The 21959-nt window shown below is 43.0% G+C and overlaps 1 protein-coding gene across 1 annotated transcript; it reads right to left on the bottom strand.

Moving 5' to 3' along the window:
• Window positions 1-1674: 1674 nt before the first annotated feature.
• Window positions 1675-21537, bottom strand: LOC306706212 (integrin beta-1-like). The gene is made up of 16 exons (XM_079173189.1): window positions 21226-21537; window positions 11635-11701; window positions 11107-11192; window positions 9016-9238; window positions 8518-8688; window positions 8191-8429; window positions 7925-8080; window positions 7630-7725; window positions 7423-7512; window positions 6969-7109; window positions 6383-6585; window positions 5857-6095; window positions 5547-5769; window positions 4907-5139; window positions 4066-4232; window positions 1675-1793 (listed from the first exon to the last, which is right to left on the bottom strand). Exons 2-16 carry the CDS (start codon window positions 11699-11701, stop codon window positions 1728-1730), a joined length of 2400 nt encoding a protein of 799 aa, XP_079029315.1. The 5' UTR covers window positions 21226-21537; the 3' UTR covers window positions 1675-1727.
• Between the last annotated feature and the right edge of the window lie 422 nt (window positions 21538-21959).

Genomic DNA, 21959 nt, shown 5'->3' with positions numbered 1-21959 from the left:
ATATGTGATATTGACAAAATATTTTTACAACATATGATATATAACATTATCAACAACAAAAAATAAAGAAAATGTGTGTGTGTGTTATGAAATGTGTGGGCTATGAATTGTTGTCCCTTTACTCCAAATGATATACTCCACACATTAAATATGTATTTCTTTGTACTAATATCGTTTACAACTTACAGAAACACTTGGATGTTTATGCACATCTTTTATGTTACTGTGTTGGTGCTTTTGTCTATACATCTATATAGACATTGTTTTTTTAACATGCATACAAGTCATGTCTATTCCCTTCATTGTCTTGTTCTTAAACTGCTGTATCTATTTCTGTGTCAGTACATTGAGAGCAAATACAACTTTATTTCTAACAATTTATCTGCTTGACTCATTTGCATCTTTTTGTCAGTGGGACTAACTTGCTTCCTCATCAAGTCCATGCACATTAATAACACGCCTCCTGTAAGAAGAGTAACACACCAGTGGGTACAATAACAAGTCCACAAAAATAGTAATTGTACAATAATATCTTAACAATATAGGGGTAAATTGTTTTCAATGTTTATTCAATAAATAATTTCAGAAATACAGAATTGCAAATGTGAATTGTTGAATTTTAAAAAAGGCACTTAAGAACAATGGGGTTACCTTTTTCTTCTTGTCAAACCTTCTAGAGATCTAGAAATCATTCCCTTCCCACTGATCTTTACAACTAAATGACATTAAAGTCACTCCTTTTAAAAAAACAAATGTTTGATCGAGGCACCACAAAGAGTTCGGTGGAATTACTGACAGAGAACAATTCATATCCTACAAATAAAACAAGGCATTTCAAGAAAAGCTAATTTAGTTAGCAAATAAGGCAGGTTTTGCGTCTATTTGGCTTTGCTGTGAAGAATTAAGGACCTGAGTTGGCTTTAAATTAAGTAAAACCTGGAGCCACACAGTAATACGACCGTACACTGACGTCCTTTAAAAAGGCAGCTCGGGAAAATATCTTTTTCTAGACAAAAGACATTTCAATTGATTGTTCAGATGGAGCTAAGTCACTCAGTCAAGACACACCAACGCCTTTCCATCCCGTTCTGTGAATACATATATGGCTTAACACAGAAACCAAATCACACTGTACACATTTCATTGCTACCACGCGCGGCCAACCGGCGCTACGTCTGAAGAGTTTCAATCCAAAGAGACATTTAAAAAAAAAAAAGGAGTCAAAATGATTACAGACAGACTTTTGCTGAACTGTGTTTTACAAACATTGACTTTTAGATTGCCACCCACTCAACGCTGTATTCATAACTATTTGGAGAGGAACCCTTCATTCGTTGCCCGTCATCAACCTTAAACAAAACACTGATGGCTTGGTGGTTCTATTAAAAAAAGAAAAAGGCACAGCGAGGCTCTCCGCTAACGTGTCAGAAAACTACAAATCAGTTCAACACATTCTCTCAAGTTCCGCAGAGGCAAAAAAAAAAACACACATTTATACAGACTGTACAAAATTCAGATGATGCATAGAAAATAAAAACAAGTTAGTAAAAACAAACCAGAATAGTGGCAAAATGCATTGCTATCGTTTGGTGACTACAACAAACAAAATAAAACAAACAAACAGTGAGAGCATTATAAAACCCGGCCCCCCCGCCCTCCACCCCTCCCCCCCCCCCCCGCCCATGTTCTGTTCCATACAGTGTTGTCACAAGGAAGGCAAAGCTGCATCATTTGCCCTCGTACTTTGGATTGACGACAGTTGTTACGGCACTTTTGTAGATCGGATTCTCCCCCTGAGAAACAGAGGAGGACAAGAACAGTGAGTACAGCATACATATATATACATATACTAAGTATTCTGGTTAACACATTTAACACAGCACACGTCAAACCTTTCATTTCTGTGGTGTCACAATAACACGATTCCAACAGCAGTGAGATCAACATGTTAAGATTAAGTCTCAATATCAGCAATCAATATCACCATCTGGTCAAATATGTTGTGTGAAATGTGGTTCAGCTGACTCTCCACTCTGTTATAATCCTTCACTACGACAATCTGCACACAGGATTCTGTGGCAGGAATGACGAGAAGAGACGTAGTAGTTGGACTAACACTAAGGTAACACTCAACGAATCCAAAGTATTAGTTCTTACAGCCTCCTCTTATAGTCTAAAGTCAGCCCCTTATGTCACTTTCCACCAATCAAATCAGTCGATTGAACCACAAACACAGCACATCTGGTCTCCTCATTACGTCACGCTCTCCTGTCCTCGTCTGGGTTAAGACGACATTCTGGCAGAACAAATGATACATGTACGCAAAATGTTTGGAATCAATTGGAATGATATATATTCCAGTTTGTCTGGCGTGACTTTATCTCTTTCTAGGAATGAAACCAAGTGTGCTAAGTTCAACATAACAAGTTCTATGAGGATTTACTTCAACACTGAAGTGGGATTTGTTGCTGCTGAACCAGACGGCAACCTCCTGTTCTGAAAAGCGAAGTCCATGCGGACGCGCTTTAAAGCTGCATTCTCTCTAATGTCCACCAGGGGGCGACTCCTCTGGTTGTATAGAAGTCTATGAGAAAATGACTACTTCTCTCTTGATTTATTACCTCAGTAAACATTGTAAACATGAGTTTATGGTCTCAATCTCTAGTTTCAAGTCTTCTTCAATACAGCATGATGTTCATTTAGTAAATGATGGTCCATTTAGAGTCAAACAGACCATAAAGCAGGGGATGCTTTAGGGCAGGTCACTACCATCGAGTTGTCCGGTTGGGGAGTTGTCCGTGTTTTCGTGTGTTATCAGTTATTGAAAGTTAATTGTAATATTTTGGTTGCCTAAAAATGTCTTATTAAGCGTTCGGTTTCACTGAGAACACATCACACCAACATCAGAAGCAAACAGTTGCCCCCTGTGGTTAAGCATGCTCGTCTCACAACATGCAGCTGCTCTCCACAAAGCCGACCGGCGATACAAACTTTGACCTAAAGAGAAGCTCCTTTATTCCCATAGCTGGGATTCTGGAACTGGTTAATAGGACTCTTGTAAATGGGGTTCCCTTGCTACACCATGGAGAAGGGGAAAAAGGGGGAAGATGAAAGGGGGAGAAAAACAGAGGGAAAAAAAGAAATGAAGAGACACAGGAAACAGAAAAAGGACAGACTCAAAAGTATGAAGGAAAATGTTCAGCACAGAGCAGAAAAGGCCAGAAAGTAACGGACAGTAACTCATTTGCTGTTTAATACACTAAAAATTATGTTTCTCCTGTAACTCAGATTCCTTTTGTAATTCCTCTTTCCTGTAAAATGTGAGTTGTAACATCAAAATGATATCTATATTTTACATTTCCTTTCATATTTCAGTTTTGTTCGCAAAAAAAAACAACAAGAACCCACAGCATCTCTGGGCTTAAAGTATACAGCTAGATACAAATAACACTTGATTCCCATTAAAAGTCAAACTAAAATCCCTGAGCACATCGCCGGCAGCACATCACTATCTTGCTCCAGCATGTTTTATTAGGGGAGAATACAGAAAGCCCATTCATCACACTGGCTGTGATGAATGTCCGTTGCCTCCCGTCGGGCCATAAACACTGCTGCTGTGACTACCACACGGTAGTGGAGCCCTCCATCAACGGTCACCCAGCAGTCCTCCTCTTGCTCTGCTTCATTGCCTTGTATGGTCATGCAGTTGTACCATGTGGACAGTGAGAGGCAGCACCGTCAGCAGAGAGGAAGGCCGCTCCCTCTCAGTTCAGACTAAACAAAGCTGCACAGAGCCGAGGTTGATCAAGGACAGAGCGAGGGCCACAGAGCTGGAGATCCTCTCTGAATCTACCTCACTCTCTCTGGTTTGAATCTTCCTGCAGATTTCGTCACGTGTTTGACTACAGAGCCATAAATGCTCAGGGAGAAACATGCGATGTTTGATGCTTTTAGATTAAATTCAAATATCAATTCTGCAAACAGCTGAAATAGCGCTCGCTGGACGGCTTCAGGTAACCGTCATCTGTGGGAACGGTTAAAGCTGCTCTGGTGCGACCGACTCACCGTGTCCCACTTGGCGTTCATCTTCTCCTTCTCAAACTTGGCGAACTCTCGGCGGTCGTGGATGATCATGAGCAGCTTCCAGATGAGCAGCAGGGCGAGGCCGATCAGCACAATGCCGGCGACCACACCGGCCACGATGGGGATGATGTCGGGTCCCGCCGGGCACTCTGAAGCAGAGAAAACACGCACAGAAAGCAAATTAAATGGATACACTTATACAGTTTATTGATGGTGAGAACACCTACTCTTTCCATGAAATATAATAAACAATAAACTCAATTTGTAATGAAGGGGAACAAAACAATGAATGTGTCACAGACTGTAATTTTGAAGCAACAAGTGATCGTACAACTAAATACCTGGACGTTTATAAAGAGTATCCTGAAGATTTTATTCCCTTTTCTTTCTCGAAAAATAGGTTTTCATAAGCAAAAACAAAAACACCTGGCAGTATGGCTGGCTTTAATAATAACCATCATCATTATGACCACCACCACCACCACCACTACTAATAATCTATTAAAGTATGGAATCTAAACCAAATCTCAAGTAAATTCTAAGAAGGAGAACACATTTCTGATCACATTTAGTTTTAGCTAAATGGATAGTGTGTATCCCTTGAGGGCTAAGAAACCGTCATGTTTTAATATTTGCCAGCAGTCCTCTTCTTTGCCTTTTAAAAACTCCACATTGTACCTTTTACTTCAGATCTTTCAGTCGTATTACAGTAAAGATGAAAGAAAACTGTGCAGTCAACCAAACGGCACCACATTCATCATATCACAGAATGATGTCGCTTGTTTTATATTAATACATGCATAATTTAGTGGTGGAAACATACCCAGCGTCTCCACCACGTACACCTCCTTGGTGTCGTTCCGGATGGCGTAGGTGTAGTAGAACCAGCAGTCGTTGGCGTCCCGCTCTTTGCAGTGGGTCAGCGGGAAGCTCTGGTCGGTCGGCTGGGGCAGCTTGTCGCGATCCTTCACCTTGACCAGCTGGAAGTAGCTGCAGTCGCGCTCACACGTGTCCTTCTTCTCTCCGGCCTCGAACGCTCGGCACTGCACGCAATCTCTGCGAAGACACAGACGGAGGGTTGATTCACTCGAGTTACTAATCTAAGCTGGGTACACGTCTCTGGATGTAGCCAAGATTTGACATAATCTCAGGTCATGATACCAAAAATAAAGTCTGTTGAAATACTCGAGAATCTATTCAATTATATTTTCAGTAAAAGTTATGTTCCAACATTCACACAAAGGAATATAAATACTGAATCCTTATTCTTCATTCATTTGTTGGTCTAAAAGTTTTGAAATTTAAATATATTGAGTAGGATTTGACTAATATAGAGTAGCTACAGATCACAATTCAATTGTCTCAACCTGGAATTTAACCTTTAAACCTCTGTGATATTTCATAATAGCTCTGACCAGCAGTAACTCTACATTTCTAGCCGAGCATGCGAGCTTCAGACTCACTTGTGCTCAGCGCAGACGCCGGGGCACGTGGGGCAGATCTCGCAGGTTGGGCCCTGGAATTTGGGGTTGGTGCATTTGCAGATGCCGCATTCACAAGTGCCGCGGCCGTTGCAGATCTGGCCGTTCTTGGCGAGGCAGGTGGCGGTCTCCAGGGAGCAGTCGCAGGCACTGCCCGTGTAGTTGGCATCGCAGATGCACTTCCTGCAGTCACAGCGGCCGTGTCCTGGGAAAGCACAGGAAACGGTTACCAGAGTTTAACAACACAACAGGTTGTCAGTCTTTCGAGTAGTTCTATTTCTACAATCCTCACCTCCGCAGAGCTTGTTGTTGGAGCGGTCACAGTTGAAGTTGTCGCACTCGCAGTACTTGCCGGTGTAGATCTCCGCAGGATTCACCCGCTTCCTGCACTCGCAGGTGCCGCACACACAGTCGCCGTTGTTGCTGCAGATATCCGTACCGTTGTCTTTTCGGCAGTTGGCGTCCAGGTCCTCCGTCCGCACCTCGTCTTTGCTGCACTCGCACTCACGCCCGATGCGTCCGTCGTTACACCTGAGACGGGAAACGGGAGGTTCAACTAAAGTCCAACACTGGGAGCAGAATTAAATTCAACAATACAAAAAAAAAAAAGTGTGTTAAATGTTTGGGAAACAAGTCCTTGAAGTAAAGAACACTTGTCTGAATCTACTTGATCATTAGGGTTGAGACAGTAAAAGACGCAGCTTTTCATACCAGGTATAATGGCACCAGGTATTTTCTAACAAGTAGTTCCCTTTTCTGGTTAGAGATACAGAGCTATGGTTACATCAGGAGTGGCTGTATCTTAGCTGAATACGTACTTGCAGGCTCCGCACTCAAAGATCCCGTTGCCCTCGTGGCATTTCTCGCTGTTGGGCTCTCCTTTAGCGGCGCACTCACAGTCGCAGATGAAGTTCAGGACTACCTCCACCTCCTCGGTGAAGCCCAGTGGTTTAATCTTGATGACCTCAGGCTTGCCGTGCGATGGACACTTCTGGGATTCAACGGAAATCTTGAAAGACACCTGGGGAAGCCAGAGGAGGGTTTATAGGGTCATTACAGCTATTAGGAGGATTAGGAGGAAGCCTTGAAGTTTATTGTTCAATTTCTCAGACGTGACTCAGATTATTTGAGGCGTTTCTCATTTACTGTTTGTCTTGTTGTTCTTTTACTAAATGCATTTGGTTTTCAGCCCTTTGTCTCTCAATTTGAAGCAGGAAAACACCAGCGTAGGGAGAAGGACACCCAGGCTGCTGCCAGGGATCGAGCACTTTCACCACTTGTGTTGTATCGCCAATGCTTTCTACACTGTGCAATGTAGGTTTACCCACGAGTTGGGATGCTTAAGAATCACAAATGTCATTTTCACACATGCAAACAGATTGCAGCAAAAAGAACGACATCTACCTCGTCTCCGATGGAGATGTTGGAGCACTTCCTGCCGTTCTCCCCCGTTCCCTCCACACCGTTCTTACAGATGGACTTGTAGGTGATGGAGACTCCCTCTGGCAGCCTGCCGTTTTCCAGAATGACCTCGGATGACAAAGACTGTCCAAAAAACAAAAAGGGATCAAACTATCACTAAAGGCTCTGGTGATATAGGTCGATCATAATCTAAGCTTACAAGCCTTTTCCATGCGGTAATGTAATGCAGTAACCCGAATGTGTGCATAGTTTTTAATACCAAGTAGTCACAAGAATATTTCTCATTCCTTTCATGAGCTCTTTCATGGGCGATTCATTGTAATCTGTATTTAACCCAGGAATCTTTAAAAAGGATGTTGAACATTTTCCCAGAAAAGATCAAGAGAAAAACATAAAATAGTGAGGCGTGATGTGAGGACGGTGCCGTTTGACTCACGTTGTAAGCGTCAATAATGAGTTTGATGACGTTGCTGGAGTTGGAGGAAAGCGTGCCAACGGCTGATTTAGGAATGAGATTTTTCAACTCCTGAAAGGGACACAAGAGTCGAGAGGTGAGAACAAATGTTAAATGTGCATCTTACTTTTGAGTTAAAACACGAAATGATAAAAACAACTCTGACAATACAGCAAACACAAAGTTCACCTTGTAAACAGGCTGGAACTCCTCCGTGACGGCAAAGATGGTCTGGATGTTGTGATCACTCAGTTTCTGAACCAAATGGGCGATGGAGGGATAGTCCTATCAAAGGATCCGTCGACACAGGAAGAAACAAAACACACATTATCAATACAAGCAGAATTCAGCTCCCGTTTAAAATCCCACACTGTGTGGACAGATGTGGGTCTGTAAAGAAACAACTCTTAGAAACTGAGACAATTAGTATGCAAAATGCTCAGTCAACTCTCCCCGGATACGTCATGAATGATAAACTACGTACATAGTAGTGGCTCATGGTGTACATGTTGTTCTCCAGGTGACACCTGCCGTCGTTGGGCAGGACGATGCCGCCCAGTTTGCCGTCTCCAGCGAAGTGGAAGCCGGCGTCGGTGGAAAACACCAGCAGACGAGTCACGTTCCTCCAGCCGATTTGGTTCTGGGAAGAGGAACACAAAGAGTCTTCTCATTAATATTTCACATGTCGACAAGACACACAACCACTTAAAAAGAAGAGAGGAAAACAAAAAGCTTGAAGCGCCTTCTTACCTCACAGACCGCCACCTGCATGATGGCGTCGAAGCCCCCCTCCGGAGAGTCCAGGTTCCCTGAGATCTGCTGCTGACTGACCAGGCGATTGAACTCGTCTCCCTCGTCCGTGAGCTTCAGGACGTTCTTGTAGCTGAAGGGGCTGGTGCAGTTCTGGTTCCCCGTGCAGGGGTTGATGAGCCTGGCTTTAGTGGTGCTGATGTAAGGCATGACCGTCTTCTCCACGAACGAGCCAAAGCCTAAAGAAAGGAGAAACGTGTTTTTTGTTTTTTACTCGTACTTTTAAAACTACAGCTTTTCCGTTGATTATTACGGAGTTGTTCTTACCGATCCTGAAGTCTGAGGTAATCCCCTGCATTTCCCTCATGAGGTCAGTGCCGAGGTTCTTGACGTTTTCCAAATCATCTTTCATGGAGAAGGAGAGGTCCATAAGGTAATAGAGGTCAATGGGGTAGTCCTCAGCACGCTTGAATTTCAGCTCAAAGGTCTGGGGTTCACCTAATGGACAAAAAAAAAACATCATAGTTTTACATTAGTTGTTTTTTATATTTTTCTTTAATTGATTTGAATCTTAGGGATGAAGGAGATTTTAAAAGGCAGCACAAGTCTTCAGCTATAACAAGAAATCTTACTTTTAGTCGATGTCAAACTTTTGGTCTTTTCTAAAACTTAATGACTTAAACTTTGCTCCAGAGCTGGTAGACAAACATTGGTTTACCGTGATACCAAAGACTGATACCATACCAAAATACATGCTCTAAATAGAACACTTTGTTCAAACCTGCCCTGGCAACACAGTCAAAGACCTGCCGACAGAATATTTACCGGATCTGAGCGTCAGGGTGAGTTTCTGGGGCTGGATCTGGGTGATCTGCTCGGGCTTCAGCTTCTCGGCCACGTCCTTCTTGCGGTTGGTGACGGGCTTGTTCTTGTTGATGTCGATGCTTCCACGCGGATTCTCAATTGTGGTCCCGTTACAACCTCTCTTCTTCAGGGACTCCAGATCGTCACAGCGAGCCGACTTGGACTCGCCCTCCGTGAGGAATTTCTGTGAAATAGCACAGGAGGGTTTTTTTAAAATTGTACTACATACATAACTCATGTCCTGAATATTGTTCCCTGGGCTTTAACGTCACACACTAATCTGGACTTTACATAAAATCCTAATATGTCACTTTATTATGTTCACAGACTTCTAGAGGGAAGATTTTGAAGGAAGAAATAAATTAATGTTTATACCAGAGGCAACAATTTGTTCTGCTTTTGTGTAATTATTTAGGGTACGAACGCTGCAGATGCAAGTATTTCAACCAACGAGGCCTCTGGAATCGATCCGTTTCACTTCAACTCTCGTTGGTTTTTTTGGGGGGCTATTGTTCTTGAGCAGCAGGAGACGAGGAGGAACGGATGACTGGGGGAGTCTGGCTGAGAATATAGATTGGATGCACATGATATCCAACAAATACCCCAGAAACACAAGACACCTATTGTTCTGAAGAACATTATTAGTTTGTGGGATGAATTCAGAAAATGAGAAAGAACAGTTTAGTCGATCTCAAATCACACAGGAAATAACATGCATAATATTCTCAGCAGTGAACCGCCTACACAGCGCTCATGGTTTTTAGATCAGGCAGTGAAATCAGATCGTAAAGGCACAAAATAAGTACTTTGTACTTCTGTACTTTAGTGATGGGATTCCTTTGTAATTTTAGGGTTGATTTTGTGCGTAATGCCCTCTTGACTTTGAGAAGATCAAAGCAAAAAGGTGCATCAGGGCTGCAGAGATATTTGATCTAAAGCAACCAAACACGACTGAGCTAAAAGTTGCGGTCGTGTTGTGATTTCATGCGCTCAGGAATGACAGTCTGCCGTCTGACGGAGAAATGCGGGCAAGATTTAACAGGAATGCAGCTCTCGACATGTTATTTTGTTATTCACCAAGAGACTCACCTTGGTGAGCAGTTTTCAGAGGAAGTTCTGACTCACGGGGCTCGGCTGGCCAATTGAATCTCACCATTTGGGATGAATACGTTAATTGGTTAATGATACGAGGGGACGACTGCTGACGCTTTCAGGTAATCACGATATTTTGGAGATCGTAGATCATTAGTGATGATGAGGATACCACAACAAAGTAGGTCGAGGCATTAAAAAAAAATGCTGTTTATGACTTTATTTTTGTGGGAATAAAGATTCTTCTCAAACATTTGTTGCACAGCACGACATGCAATTATAATATTTGTCATCCTGCACTTTGTAGTCGCCCCGCATACATTTCATATTAACCTCTCGGTGCAGTAAAACTGTATTTTCCTATACTGTGGTCTGTTCCCTCAGAAGAGGACAGAGAACGTCTAATTAAAGAGGATTATACAGACAGAGTTTCCCTGTGAGACAAGAAGCAGCAGCAGCTGTCATGTTTACATTTAATGGAGTTGTGGTTAACTTGTGTTTGTTCCAAAGGTCTCGAGAACGTCTTAAGTCTCTAGTACGACTCTAACTTTGTTTGTGAATGTGCTTATAGGGCAAGTACAGTTTATGTATCTATTTGCATGAATAATAAAGACAAACTGAAGTAGCAAAACAAAGAAAAATGTTCTTACTTTTTAAATCCTAATAAAAACCATCAAATACATTGTTGTGATATTTTGAGTCATTGAATCTTTGGATTGTATTTGTTTGTTAAATAGCTCGAACTGTTTTGAAATGAATTAGTCAAAAAGGTGACATTTAAAATGTGTCCTTCATATTTGTTAGATGATGACTTGTTGGCTGTTTTTGTGCAATTCAACCATCAAGCAACGCTGCCACACAAACCACAAAACGCTGAGCGTGCCACGCCCACAGTTTAAGAATCTTGTATATACACTATTTCATTCATATGATTAAAAACACTTCACTGATTCAACTCACTTCAGCTGCGCACCATCCACACGTCTCTGCGACCTGGATGCATTCCCCACACGACTGTGCGTTGGCCTTGATGCAAATGCTTCCCTCTGAAAAGAGACAACACACGGTCCCGTGAGCCAACATGACAAAACCCAATTTCCATTCGTTCACTAACTCAAAACAGCTTCGGGGTTTTTTTTTGTGGCTGCGAGACACAACTTCGTCCCAGTCTAGAACAGCGAGTCACGCCGAGAGAAGCTCGAGGCTGCTCCCCAAGTAGTGACTTCACCTCCAACCAGCAGGACCCGCATTTATAAAACCATGAAATACAAGATGTGAAGAGAAGGATGAAAGTATTGCAATGTGCTTCAGAAATCACAGAGAGAGACTGTCAAGAAGTGGAAGCATGATAATCTACATACACATGAAGTGGAACAATAAATACTGATAACACAGCTGAGAAACATGCTACGCTACGAGTTAGCCAATACAAATACAAGAAGAATGGAGCAAACGTTTAACAACTTTACAACATTTTCCTGTGCTTACCTTGCTGCGCCCGGCTGCCACAGAGGACCGCCGACAACGTCGCTATTAAAAGTAACCGCAGATCCATCTGTGACAAGAAAAATGAAATGTGTTAACACAACATGAAAGAAACAGATCTGAATCAGACAGCTCTGTTACTCGTGTCAGTGACAGCTAAGGTCGTGTGTGTGTGTGTGTGTGTGTGTGTGTGTGTGTGTGTGTGTGTGTGTGTGTGTGTGTGTGTGTGAGAGAGAGTGTGTGTGTGCGCTTTGTAGTGGTTGTGGAGGTTTAATGCGAGACGACGCTATCTTTATAAAAGATTGAAAGATGTCCACATGTGGGAGTTGTGACCTCACGGCTGCGTTGTGTGCGCGCACACGCGCACACACACACACACACACACACACACACACACACACACACACACACACACACACACACACACACACACACACACACACACACACACACACACACACACACACACACACACACACACAAAAGAACAATGTGTTTTTTTTGCCAACTGATCCCTTTGTGATAGAGTTCACCTACATGTAAGAAAGTCAACCCTTAAAGAAACTAGTTCACTACCAAGTGTCCCGTTAACACAGCAAGACACCCCTCTTTAAAAGGCTCTCATGGACATGTGACTCTTAAAAACAAGTTTGAATTTTAATGAGACCAACAGGATGAAAAACATTTAGGTTAACAACATCTTTCATGCTCTGTGCTGTGAGGACTTTATCCTGACGTGGAGGTGAAATACCTCCGTCACCGCTCGGCAGCAGAGGGGAGGAGCGCCTCTCATTTGGTCTCTTCCAAATATGGAGGAAACCATTTGCCCACAACTCATCAGCACTTCCATGAAACCACACTACATACTTGCTCTCTGACTGCTTTGTGACGTTAAAGGCCCGCAGAGGTAGTTGGGTATCTCGATGGGGAATTTCAGAGAAGACTCGCCAAGAGAGAGAGAGAGAGAGCGAGAGAGAGACAGAGAGAGAGAGAGAGAGAGAGAGAGAGAGAGACGCTTGAGGAGACATACTAACAATCTGGCGTAAAAAAGGACAGAATGGTCACATTTACATGTGAGGTGTTCGGTATCGACCACAGTGATTTATAAGGAGTCCAACTTGACTTGTAATGACTGAAACAGAGCAGCAGCTTTAAGACGGCCGACATTTAAAAGCTGCCACAGAATGTAACTGCAGAGGAATAACTGTGGTTGATGGAGAAGTCCCATGATGCCTCTCTGAGGCTGCGGAGCATTAATAACCAACAGCAGTGTGACAGCAGCAGTGAAATAGCTTTGTTGGCGGGTCAACATTTTTTACTAAAAACGTAAGCTACGGTCACACCACGCCAGAAAAACAGAGAAATACGGACGGTGTGTTCACTTGTGTGTGTGTGTGTGTGTGTTCCCATATTTGGTCACGTTAGCTCATGCCTCTTCCTGAGTCTCTGCCTTTCACGACAACTCCGGTGACACACTTCCTCAACTTTCTGCCCAATCCTCCAAACTCAGAGACTCAGACCAGCTTTCTGTGCAGGAAAACCAGGCTGTGTAGAGTCAACAGCTGAGCCCCAAAATAGTCCATCCCTGGTGGGATATGTTTAAGCGAATACGCACATTGTCAGTGTCAGCAGAGAAGAGTACATTTACATTTACACTACGTTTTACAGTTAACAATGAGTGATGTAGAGGTAAAACTGGTGGCTGTACACAGTAGATGCACAGCTGTGGGTCAGAGCGTGCAGGCATCTGCAACAACAACCACATCCTGTTAAATGCAGCCTAATGACCAACTTAGATGTGAGTTTGCTTTAAGTGCTTTAGTGATAGTTATCATACTGATGTGGGGGGGGGGGGGTGAAAGAAAAACAAGTTTTCGGACGTGATTGGACAAGATTTAAAGAACGGAAGCGAAATGTTTGCCCCGTTTTTCTAAATTAAGGAGATTATTATCTTGATAATTCTGAAGACACGTTTCTTGGGGTTTTCCTGAATGAACAAGAAGAGCTTGATTTCATGGACGCTTTGTTTTGGGGTTTTAAACATCGGGAGATAACGACGTCTTTAAGTGATATAGATGGTTTTGTTATTAATTTGTCGACTGTACGCGGGCACCTCACGCTGGACTAGCGAGTGACTGCTGTCATTTAGTTTGTTACGTGGTTAGCCGACATAATTTGGTACGTAACTACTACCGTAGACTCCTAACATGTATCGACGCCGTACTCCACGCAGGTGAGAGCTTTGCGTAGGATCTTCAGGTCTCTCGATAATTCAGAAAAACAGAGCAGATCGTTTAATTTGACTACAAATTTCTAAATACTAATCTTGTAACGGACGTAAATCATTTTTCTGCTGATCAATAGACACTTTCCCTTTTTAAATATACTTAAACTTTGACCCCAAAAAACATACCCAGCAACGTGCCTCATAAAATTCAAGCCACCACCAACTGGAAGGACTTTCTACACTATATTAAGGCTCCTCCCCAACATTCCTGAAGCACAGCTTTGTTTACCACTCCGGGGCTCGTCCTGCACAGGGCTGCAAATTACAGAGAGCTGACAGATATTTGGGAGGAACTCAGGGTCTCCACAGTAATGGCATTAGGGAGGCACCGGCACTTCATGGGGCATGACACAGACTTCTACCCCAAATGAAATATTAAAAAGGACAAATCTTCAATCTGTCGGCTTTTCTTACATCTGCTCTTTTTCATCAGAGGAACAAATGTAAAACGATAACTCAACTGATTATTAATATGACCAGCAGCAGTGTCACTTCCGTTTCAGAATCAAAAGCATTGAAGCGAGTGACAGCTGAATTATTGTACGACCTAAAAAAAAAATGGCGGCCGATCAAAGACAGCGCTGCTAAAAAGCCAACGTCAGCGCTGATAAGAGCTGATAGCGACGGCGGGCCGACAGAGACCGGTGACGCCCTCAGAGCTGTGAAACATGATAGGAGGCCAGATGGTAACTGGTGAATTCCTGAATTAACTCTTCTAGTAAAAGGTCTGAGTGTGTTGGTCACCGAACCACCTACTGCCTCCACAAATACACCTCATTCCCTCCAATGCAAGACAACGTCTTTAAAGCAGAAAGTGATCCTGAGCAGGAAAGTACAGCACCATCTACGAGTTGAGTCTTGTCTTTGTTACTCCAAACTATGAGGCACCTGGTTGCAGCTACTGTACTTTTATCTGTCCCACATATCTGTTGAGTAAATCATCCCCATCGCGGAGCAGAAACTGTGGTGTACGAGCTGTCGTGATGACGGACCTGAGAGCCTAATATTTAGAGTACCGGGAGCACACCGTGTTGAATCATGACTTTGTATGGTCAGGGCTGGAGAAGACGAGAGGCGACGCATGCTTTGTGTTCGCGATGTTCCAACGTTAGCGTTACACATTTTTTTTTATTTACAATTCCACCTCTGTTAATAGCAGCAAGAGCCGCTCAGCTCTTTCCACGACACGTTCAGTAGCCGAGGCTTTGGACTGGACTTTATCAAATATGGACGTGTGCGACTGTAACAACACAAAACAGGCTCTTGCTTTCTATTGTGTAGATAAAACATTAGAACAAGTAACAAAAAAAGCTATGCAAATATGAGGATCTGCTGCTTTTCTTGGTCATTTACGATAATTAACTGAATATCTTTGGGTTGTGGACTGATGTTTGGGAAATACTGGTATTATGAAGACGCCAACTGAAGCTCTAGGAAATATTTTTGATCATCAACCAGCTCAAGAAACTTTACAAAGTGTCCAGATATAGAACATATTGTAATGTCATGTAATAAAGAGGTTTGATCATCAATCAAGAGGCCTCTGGAATACATTTTTTCAGCATTTATTTTTTAGGTCTAGTGCTCATCGAGTCGGGAAACAACAACAACGCCAATCAGAGCTGGATTGAGAATGTGAGCGTCAGCCAGAAAGCGACGACAGTAAAAATCCACACAAAAATGACACCAAGTCTGGATGAAGTTGACATTGTACCAAGTAATCAAACTGGAGAAAATTGCCCCTTGCAAACAGACTTACTTCAGCTTCACTGAAAACCAGAAAATGACTTTGGCAGGACCGAACGTTTAGGGACAAAAATAACAACCGCTCTTTACCCATTTAAAAGCCTGGCGAGGTCCGGCTGTTCAAATCTGGCTTTATACGATGTAATCTGGTGATTCAAAACCTGTAGATTCACGTATTTTCCTAAAATACTTGCGTCTCATCATGTTCTCACAGAGCAGTACATGCAACGGTCAAAAAGCAGTGAAAAAGATCAGTCTTTCTGTAGAGAGTCCTAGATTAAATATGTAAACACTACCTGCTTGCTATAAAACCAACACAACAGCCCAGCTTTCAACACAACCAGTGGGGGTGAGTCACAGGCCCAGACAAATGTTTTATCAAGACATTTCTCCAACAGCTGCCGACTGAAACTCAACCCTCAGCAGCGCCTCCCTGTTACGGTTCACATCAAGACGGGTCAGAGGCGCTTTGATTCAATCTGCAGTCAGAAAGCACGCCTCAGGGACCGGAGCCATCACAAAGCAGAAAGCCAAACTCTGCTCACACGTGTTGAAAATAATCACACCCTGTGTGACATCTCGGCCTACCTGACAGTGGTGTTGTTTATACTGAGGTAGCTCTCCTTTAATATCTCTGGTTGTCTTACACACCTTGTAGATCATCGGTTATGAGGAAAAAACTGCGATATGCGTTTGATTTACAAGATTTTAGATTAATGTGACGAAGCATCAGGACTTCTGGATTTTTCAGGAGTCACTGAATTAGCCAGAAACAAAATCACCATCTTGTTTTTCTTCATTTACAAACTGTGAGTGGACCGTGAGCGTGGCGTCTTTTCCCGAAACCAGGCTGAGCTTCAGAGTTTAACAGGAGGGCTTTGAATCAGACGTGTGTCACCACTACCTCTTTGTTTACTCCTTCCTCTGCTCATTGACTGGTATGATTTAGGGAAGCGCCCTGTGCAAAGTCTGGAGCACGGACATCCTCTTGATAAGGACCACTATGGGTATTTATGTCCGTTTAAGTTAACACAGCCACCGAACTGAACAAAAAGTCTCATTAACGAGTGGTATGGGAGCTTCTGTGTGTGTGTGTGTGTGTGTGTCGTATCATCTGATCCAAAGACAACTGGTGTTTGTGAACGCTGCAGATTATCTGCCCTCCTGCAGCTCATGTGGCTTTGAGCAGACAGGCCCGGTGTAGTCTGAAGCACATCTGTGAAGATTTACTAATCCTGAACAAAGTCCACGTTTAGAACCAACGGGTCCAATACTGCTCCTCCACATGGTTGAGTTTACCGTGTTATGTGCCGTTGTCACACACACACTTTGACTTTGGTGCGACGACAAATATGACAGACGCGTAAAAACGTGAATAAGGAAACAGTAACATCTTTAAAATGGTGAATGTATGCCCCTCCCCCCCTCATAACCCCCTGACAGATGTTTACAGAAGGAGTTTCCTGCTCAATATGTTTCGTTGGTGATGCACAACTTCCCCCTCACTGAACACCAGCAGAGAGAAAAAGTGTGTTTTAAGTTGTCCGGCTCCTGATTCTGAGTTGTGTTGAAATGAAGTCTGTAAACAAACAAGTCTCACAATGCACCACGTGTCAAAACAACGACAAAATGAGCTAAATGAATGAGATAAATACATAAGCAGGCAGGTCAACAACACAGCTAATAACCACGGTTCCTCTTTGTGCATCGGACAAACTAAAGTGGAAGTAGTTGCACAAGCTACCACAGCTCTAGCTTGGTGTCTCTGTGGTTCCTCGCTTCATGCGAGGTTAACCGCAGTGTGCATCATTAACCCCGATGGTGTGCTCACTTTGTTTTCTCTCTCGTGAAAAAAACAAACAGAAGTGTACATTCAAGTGTACACTGTGAGCGCGCATGTTGTTGCTTAAAATACTCGAACATGTGTCCCAGCTTCAGGGCAGATTGTGTCGAATGTACTTGTGTTTTAACACCATCCCCACGTTTTTTTATACGCTCCTCCAAGAGCTTTTCATATCCCCTTTGTTACAGGACACAATCCAAACAATGTGAAGCATATCTCTGCCCCTCCTAGCATAAAGCGGACCACTTCCATCTCCAGTTATAGAGAACGGCTCTGCTGTATTTAATAATGAATGCTGCTGCTGAAGAACTCCTGAGCAACATGCAGAGTGATCGGTGGCGTTCAACACAAGTCGACATTGTTCACGCTGGGCGGGTCATCTGGTGGTCCGCAAACTGAGCCCCCACCCCCAGCCAGCTCTGTTTGCCACCCGGTCAGCCAGCCGGCCCCCCACCTGCTGCAGAAAGTCTCCGTCCACTTTCAGTCCATTAGGTCCCCCAAACAACTCAGCATGACTCTGCATCCATTTCCTCTAATGAAAGCCCGCCCCCCCCCCCCCCCCCCCCCCCCCCCCCCCCCTCACACACACAACAGGCTGCTGAGGGATCAGGAACAACAGCTCGCCTCTGACTGCAAACACGGCGTGTTTGACGGAAACCAAACCGACGAGCAGGAAGACCCGACGACGCACGATACTGAACTTTAAAGTGCCGTCAAAATTAGACGAGTGACTCAGTGAAGTCTGTTTCTTTAGGACACGTTTTGACGGGATTGTTGAATATCTTCACAGTCCTTTTCCTACAATAATGCACGCGTTTATCCGGTGTATTAACTATTGTTACTACCAGTAAGATCCCAACATACCACAGTAATAACAGACTACTACATCACCAACGTCCCAAAAAGACAATAAAGTGAAAAACTACTCGGCATAACCGTTATGTGGATATAAAAGTAGAATGATCAATAATAGCAAAGCCAGATGTGATAATTCTGACACACGTGAACATATTTACGTTTGTTTTAACAGCTCGACAGCGTAGAAATAGTTTAAGTCAGTCTGACGTATTTGTTTAAGTTGTAGAACGAATTGTGAGAGCGGTCTGGGGTTCGTCCGTCATGTGGATGAGACCCTAACCTCTCGCCCTCTGAGAGATGAGATAACACATTCCATCTTAACTGCCTCCATACTATGTCGAGGAGAAAGCACTACGTCACTGAAACACGGGGATCTTTTTCCACTCGTTTTCCAACCTGAACCCGAGTTCACTCAGCCAAGCGAGTATGACGACATGTTTAGGCTTAAGAAACCAGTTGAAACACTTACAAATCAAGTTTTAAAAATGTTTCCTCTCAAGCTTTCTTTCACATACTCACTGAGGCTGGATTCTATTTCCAACACTTTATAAAAGATATCTCGTTCCCCTTTGCTGCTTTAAAACTGTTTTTAACTTCGTCCTTTGTCAAGGTAACTGGTGAGAATGTCGAGAGTTTATCTGTGACATTTATTTCGATACATTAGTCTCTGGAAGTCCTTTGTAGAGCTGCCACTAACAATTATTTTCCTCATCAATTAATATAAAAACGTCGGTTATTGATCAGTTAAAGGTCATAAACAAATGAAAGATCAGCATCCCTACGCAAAAGGATAGGACCGGTGAAATGTTTGTCTGGGACGACTAAGGTTTGTATAAACTTGTATTTAACGTTTCGGATCGGCATCGAGAAGTAAAAGATGGCCTTTAATCATCTCTACAGATCACCTTAAATAAATCACAAACTATTTATTGATGAACAAAAACATTGACAATTCAATTTGTCCTTTTCTGACAGATTGTTTCAGCCTTAGTAACTCCTCTCTCTTTTTTCTGACTATTGTTGCACTCTGGTCTCAAGATTGAACCTTCTAAATATTCTGTACATAAGACATAAAAACACATCTGTCAATCGTCTTTGTGTTTCTTGCCACATCTTCTGAGGACTTCCTAAATGTAACCACAGAGTGATGGAGCCATGTAGGGATGTCTTCACGTCTGAAACCATGATCACATAGCTACCAACATACCCTTCCTGCAATGATTCGTCTGGCCTTCACTGGAAGACCAGATCACCCATGATGACTCATATCTGACAGGGGGGGGGGGGGTTGTTGAGTAACGCCGAGTGACCCTTCTAACTGCCCCAGACACTCCTCGTTTCAAACACCACAACAATGTAACTACGGGAAGTGAGTCAGTGATCTACGGGGAGCTCGTCTCCGCTCACGTCTACAATTACCAGGCCTGGTGCGCATTATCTGCAGCCGTGTTAATGTGTATGTACGCTGCATGTAATCAAAGACATACTTGTTTCTGGATTCTGTCTGTAGGCAAACACCGGCTACTAATCAACCCAAGGTTTTGTTCTGTTGGCCCTAAATTAGGCCCTGGTGGACACAGATTAGTAGTTCAACGCATCAAGCCTCTCCCTGAGATTAATAAGAGAGAAGAAGAAAAAACACTCCCTCAGGGTAGAAATCCTTTACAGGAAGTGAATGAGAGGCGAGACCGATCTTGTCCAACCTACATAGTGCACAGTCAACACTTCTAAGCCGCGAGCAGGACTGAACAAGAGGCTCTAGATTCTGGTTAACCAATCTGGCTTCAAGGTCTCACTAGATCCTGAACCGCAGTTTATACAGTCCACAATGTAGTCTGACCAGACCGGGGTCCAGCTGTGGTTTGTTTCTGGATATCCTTCACAGCTCTACCTTCATGTCAATGTTTGTGGCTTTGTCTTACAGAAGAAGGGGAGGCTGTTTAGTTATCTTCTTCTTCTGCGTGTATATTTTGGACTAGATGTGTGGCGTGACTTTAAATTAAACGCTCCTTTCTTACACGTACAAACACAAATGTTGAAGACATCTGCAGAAGGATTTTTTGTGGGACAAATGGACTCAAGTGCTTTAAGAGCATTCCTAAAGAAAACCAGCTGCTTTCTGAAATATGATCTTGATGAGAAGAATCTTGGTTGATGATTCTGATGACAGTAGTTTTTCTAAATCAGAAAAAAAGACCAAACCAAGCACTTATTCTCTCATAAAGAGTGGAACTTGACGAGCTTGCTTTTCAGTATAAACGCTCCTTAAATTAGGTATAAAAGCTGAACCACAAAACTGTTTCTAAATCTGTCCTTTAGGGACTTAAACAAAGAAACACAACAATGCCAAAGTAACTTCACAAAGAAAAACTTTTTCGTGTAGAAAACTAAATCACAACTGAGAGTAAGTTTGTTTTAGTCCGTTTTAAAACAGTAAAAACCTTTGTTGTGGTTCTGGCTTTAGGTTAAAAGCTACTATGGAGTATAATAATGTTTTTAATAGTTATCCAGGACTTAAACTCACACAACCTCCTCATACTTTAACCCACCCATACTGCGCTCTTTGGTCATGCAAAGCGGCTCAATGGCCTACTTTCTGCACAAAAACCCAAATTAAGATGTATTGAGGGACAGACTTGAGGTGTATGTTGGAATATGCCAACGTTTCAAGTCATGTTATTGAAACCATGTCACGAAAAGGAAATAAAACATGTTTTAAAAACTGTCTTTCGACCTAGATGTCGTTAATAATCCACACCCAAAGTTTGCCCCGAAGAACAGAAAAGACACATTCCTCGCTTCTCCCCTTTTTGTCGTCAAATGTGGGAAATAAAATGTCGGTTGAAATAACAACACTCACCTTAATGTTGATGCTAAACTGACGTTTTCCGTTGATTTAGAGAAACATCAGCCCGAAAAACAACGGTCCTCTTTAAAAGAAGTAAGAACGAGGACGCAACGTTAAGATACAAACTGCTACAAGGGTCCGCTTTGTTGTAGCGAACTGAGCGCACGTTACGTTTCCGCTCACCACGCGCTAACGGTCGACGTTACTTTACTAATAAAAAAACACCATTTATTAACATGGATAATATATATTTTTTCCCCGGATCGTCCGAACACGTTACAGCCGCTGCTGCTGGGTCGCTTTTTCTTTTTTTTTAATGCCCCAGTTCTTTCTTCTTCTCCTTCTTCTGAGTTAGACCCCGCCTACACAGGAAGAGCAGCGGCACGTAGAGGCCGAAGGAACGAACACACCGGAGACCAGTGAACCCGGCCTCACCTCGGATACGGTGAATGGTTCCAACTCACACACACACACACACACCTACACACACACCTACACACACACACCTACAAACACTTACACACTTACACGCCTACACGCACACTCACACATCTACACACCTACACGCCTACACACACACTTACACGCCTACACGCACATACGCCTACGCGCCTACACACTTACACACACAAGTGAATATAGGTCAAAATTATTTTAGATTTAAGCACATTTAAAAAAACTAAAAAAAAACTCATATATTCACATTTGAGCAGTAGTATAACTTTTTAAGTATCAATACCCTTTAG

Source organism: Pholis gunnellus (assembly GCF_910591455.1).
Source record: "Pholis gunnellus genome assembly, chromosome: 14".
NCBI classification, from domain to species: Eukaryota; Metazoa; Chordata; class Actinopteri; order Perciformes; family Pholidae; genus Pholis; species Pholis gunnellus.
The sequence above is the reverse complement of the archived record's forward strand: the minus strand, read 5'-3'. Positions and strand labels throughout refer to the sequence as shown.

Bases quoted from the DNA above. Each gene is read 5' to 3' on its own strand.
- LOC306706212 (XM_079173189.1), bottom strand. From the start codon at position 11,701: ATGGATCTGCGGTTACTTTTAATAGCGACGTTGTCGGCGGTCCTCTGT. The intron at 9,239-11,106 runs GTGAGTTGAATC...GCTATTTCACAG, and splicing joins GTGGATGGTGCGCAGCTGAA to AAATTCCTCACGGAGGGCGA. The intron at 8,081-8,190 runs GTAAGAAGGCGC...TCCTCTTCCCAG, and splicing joins TGCAGGTGGCGGTCTGTGAG to AACCAAATCGGCTGGAGGAA.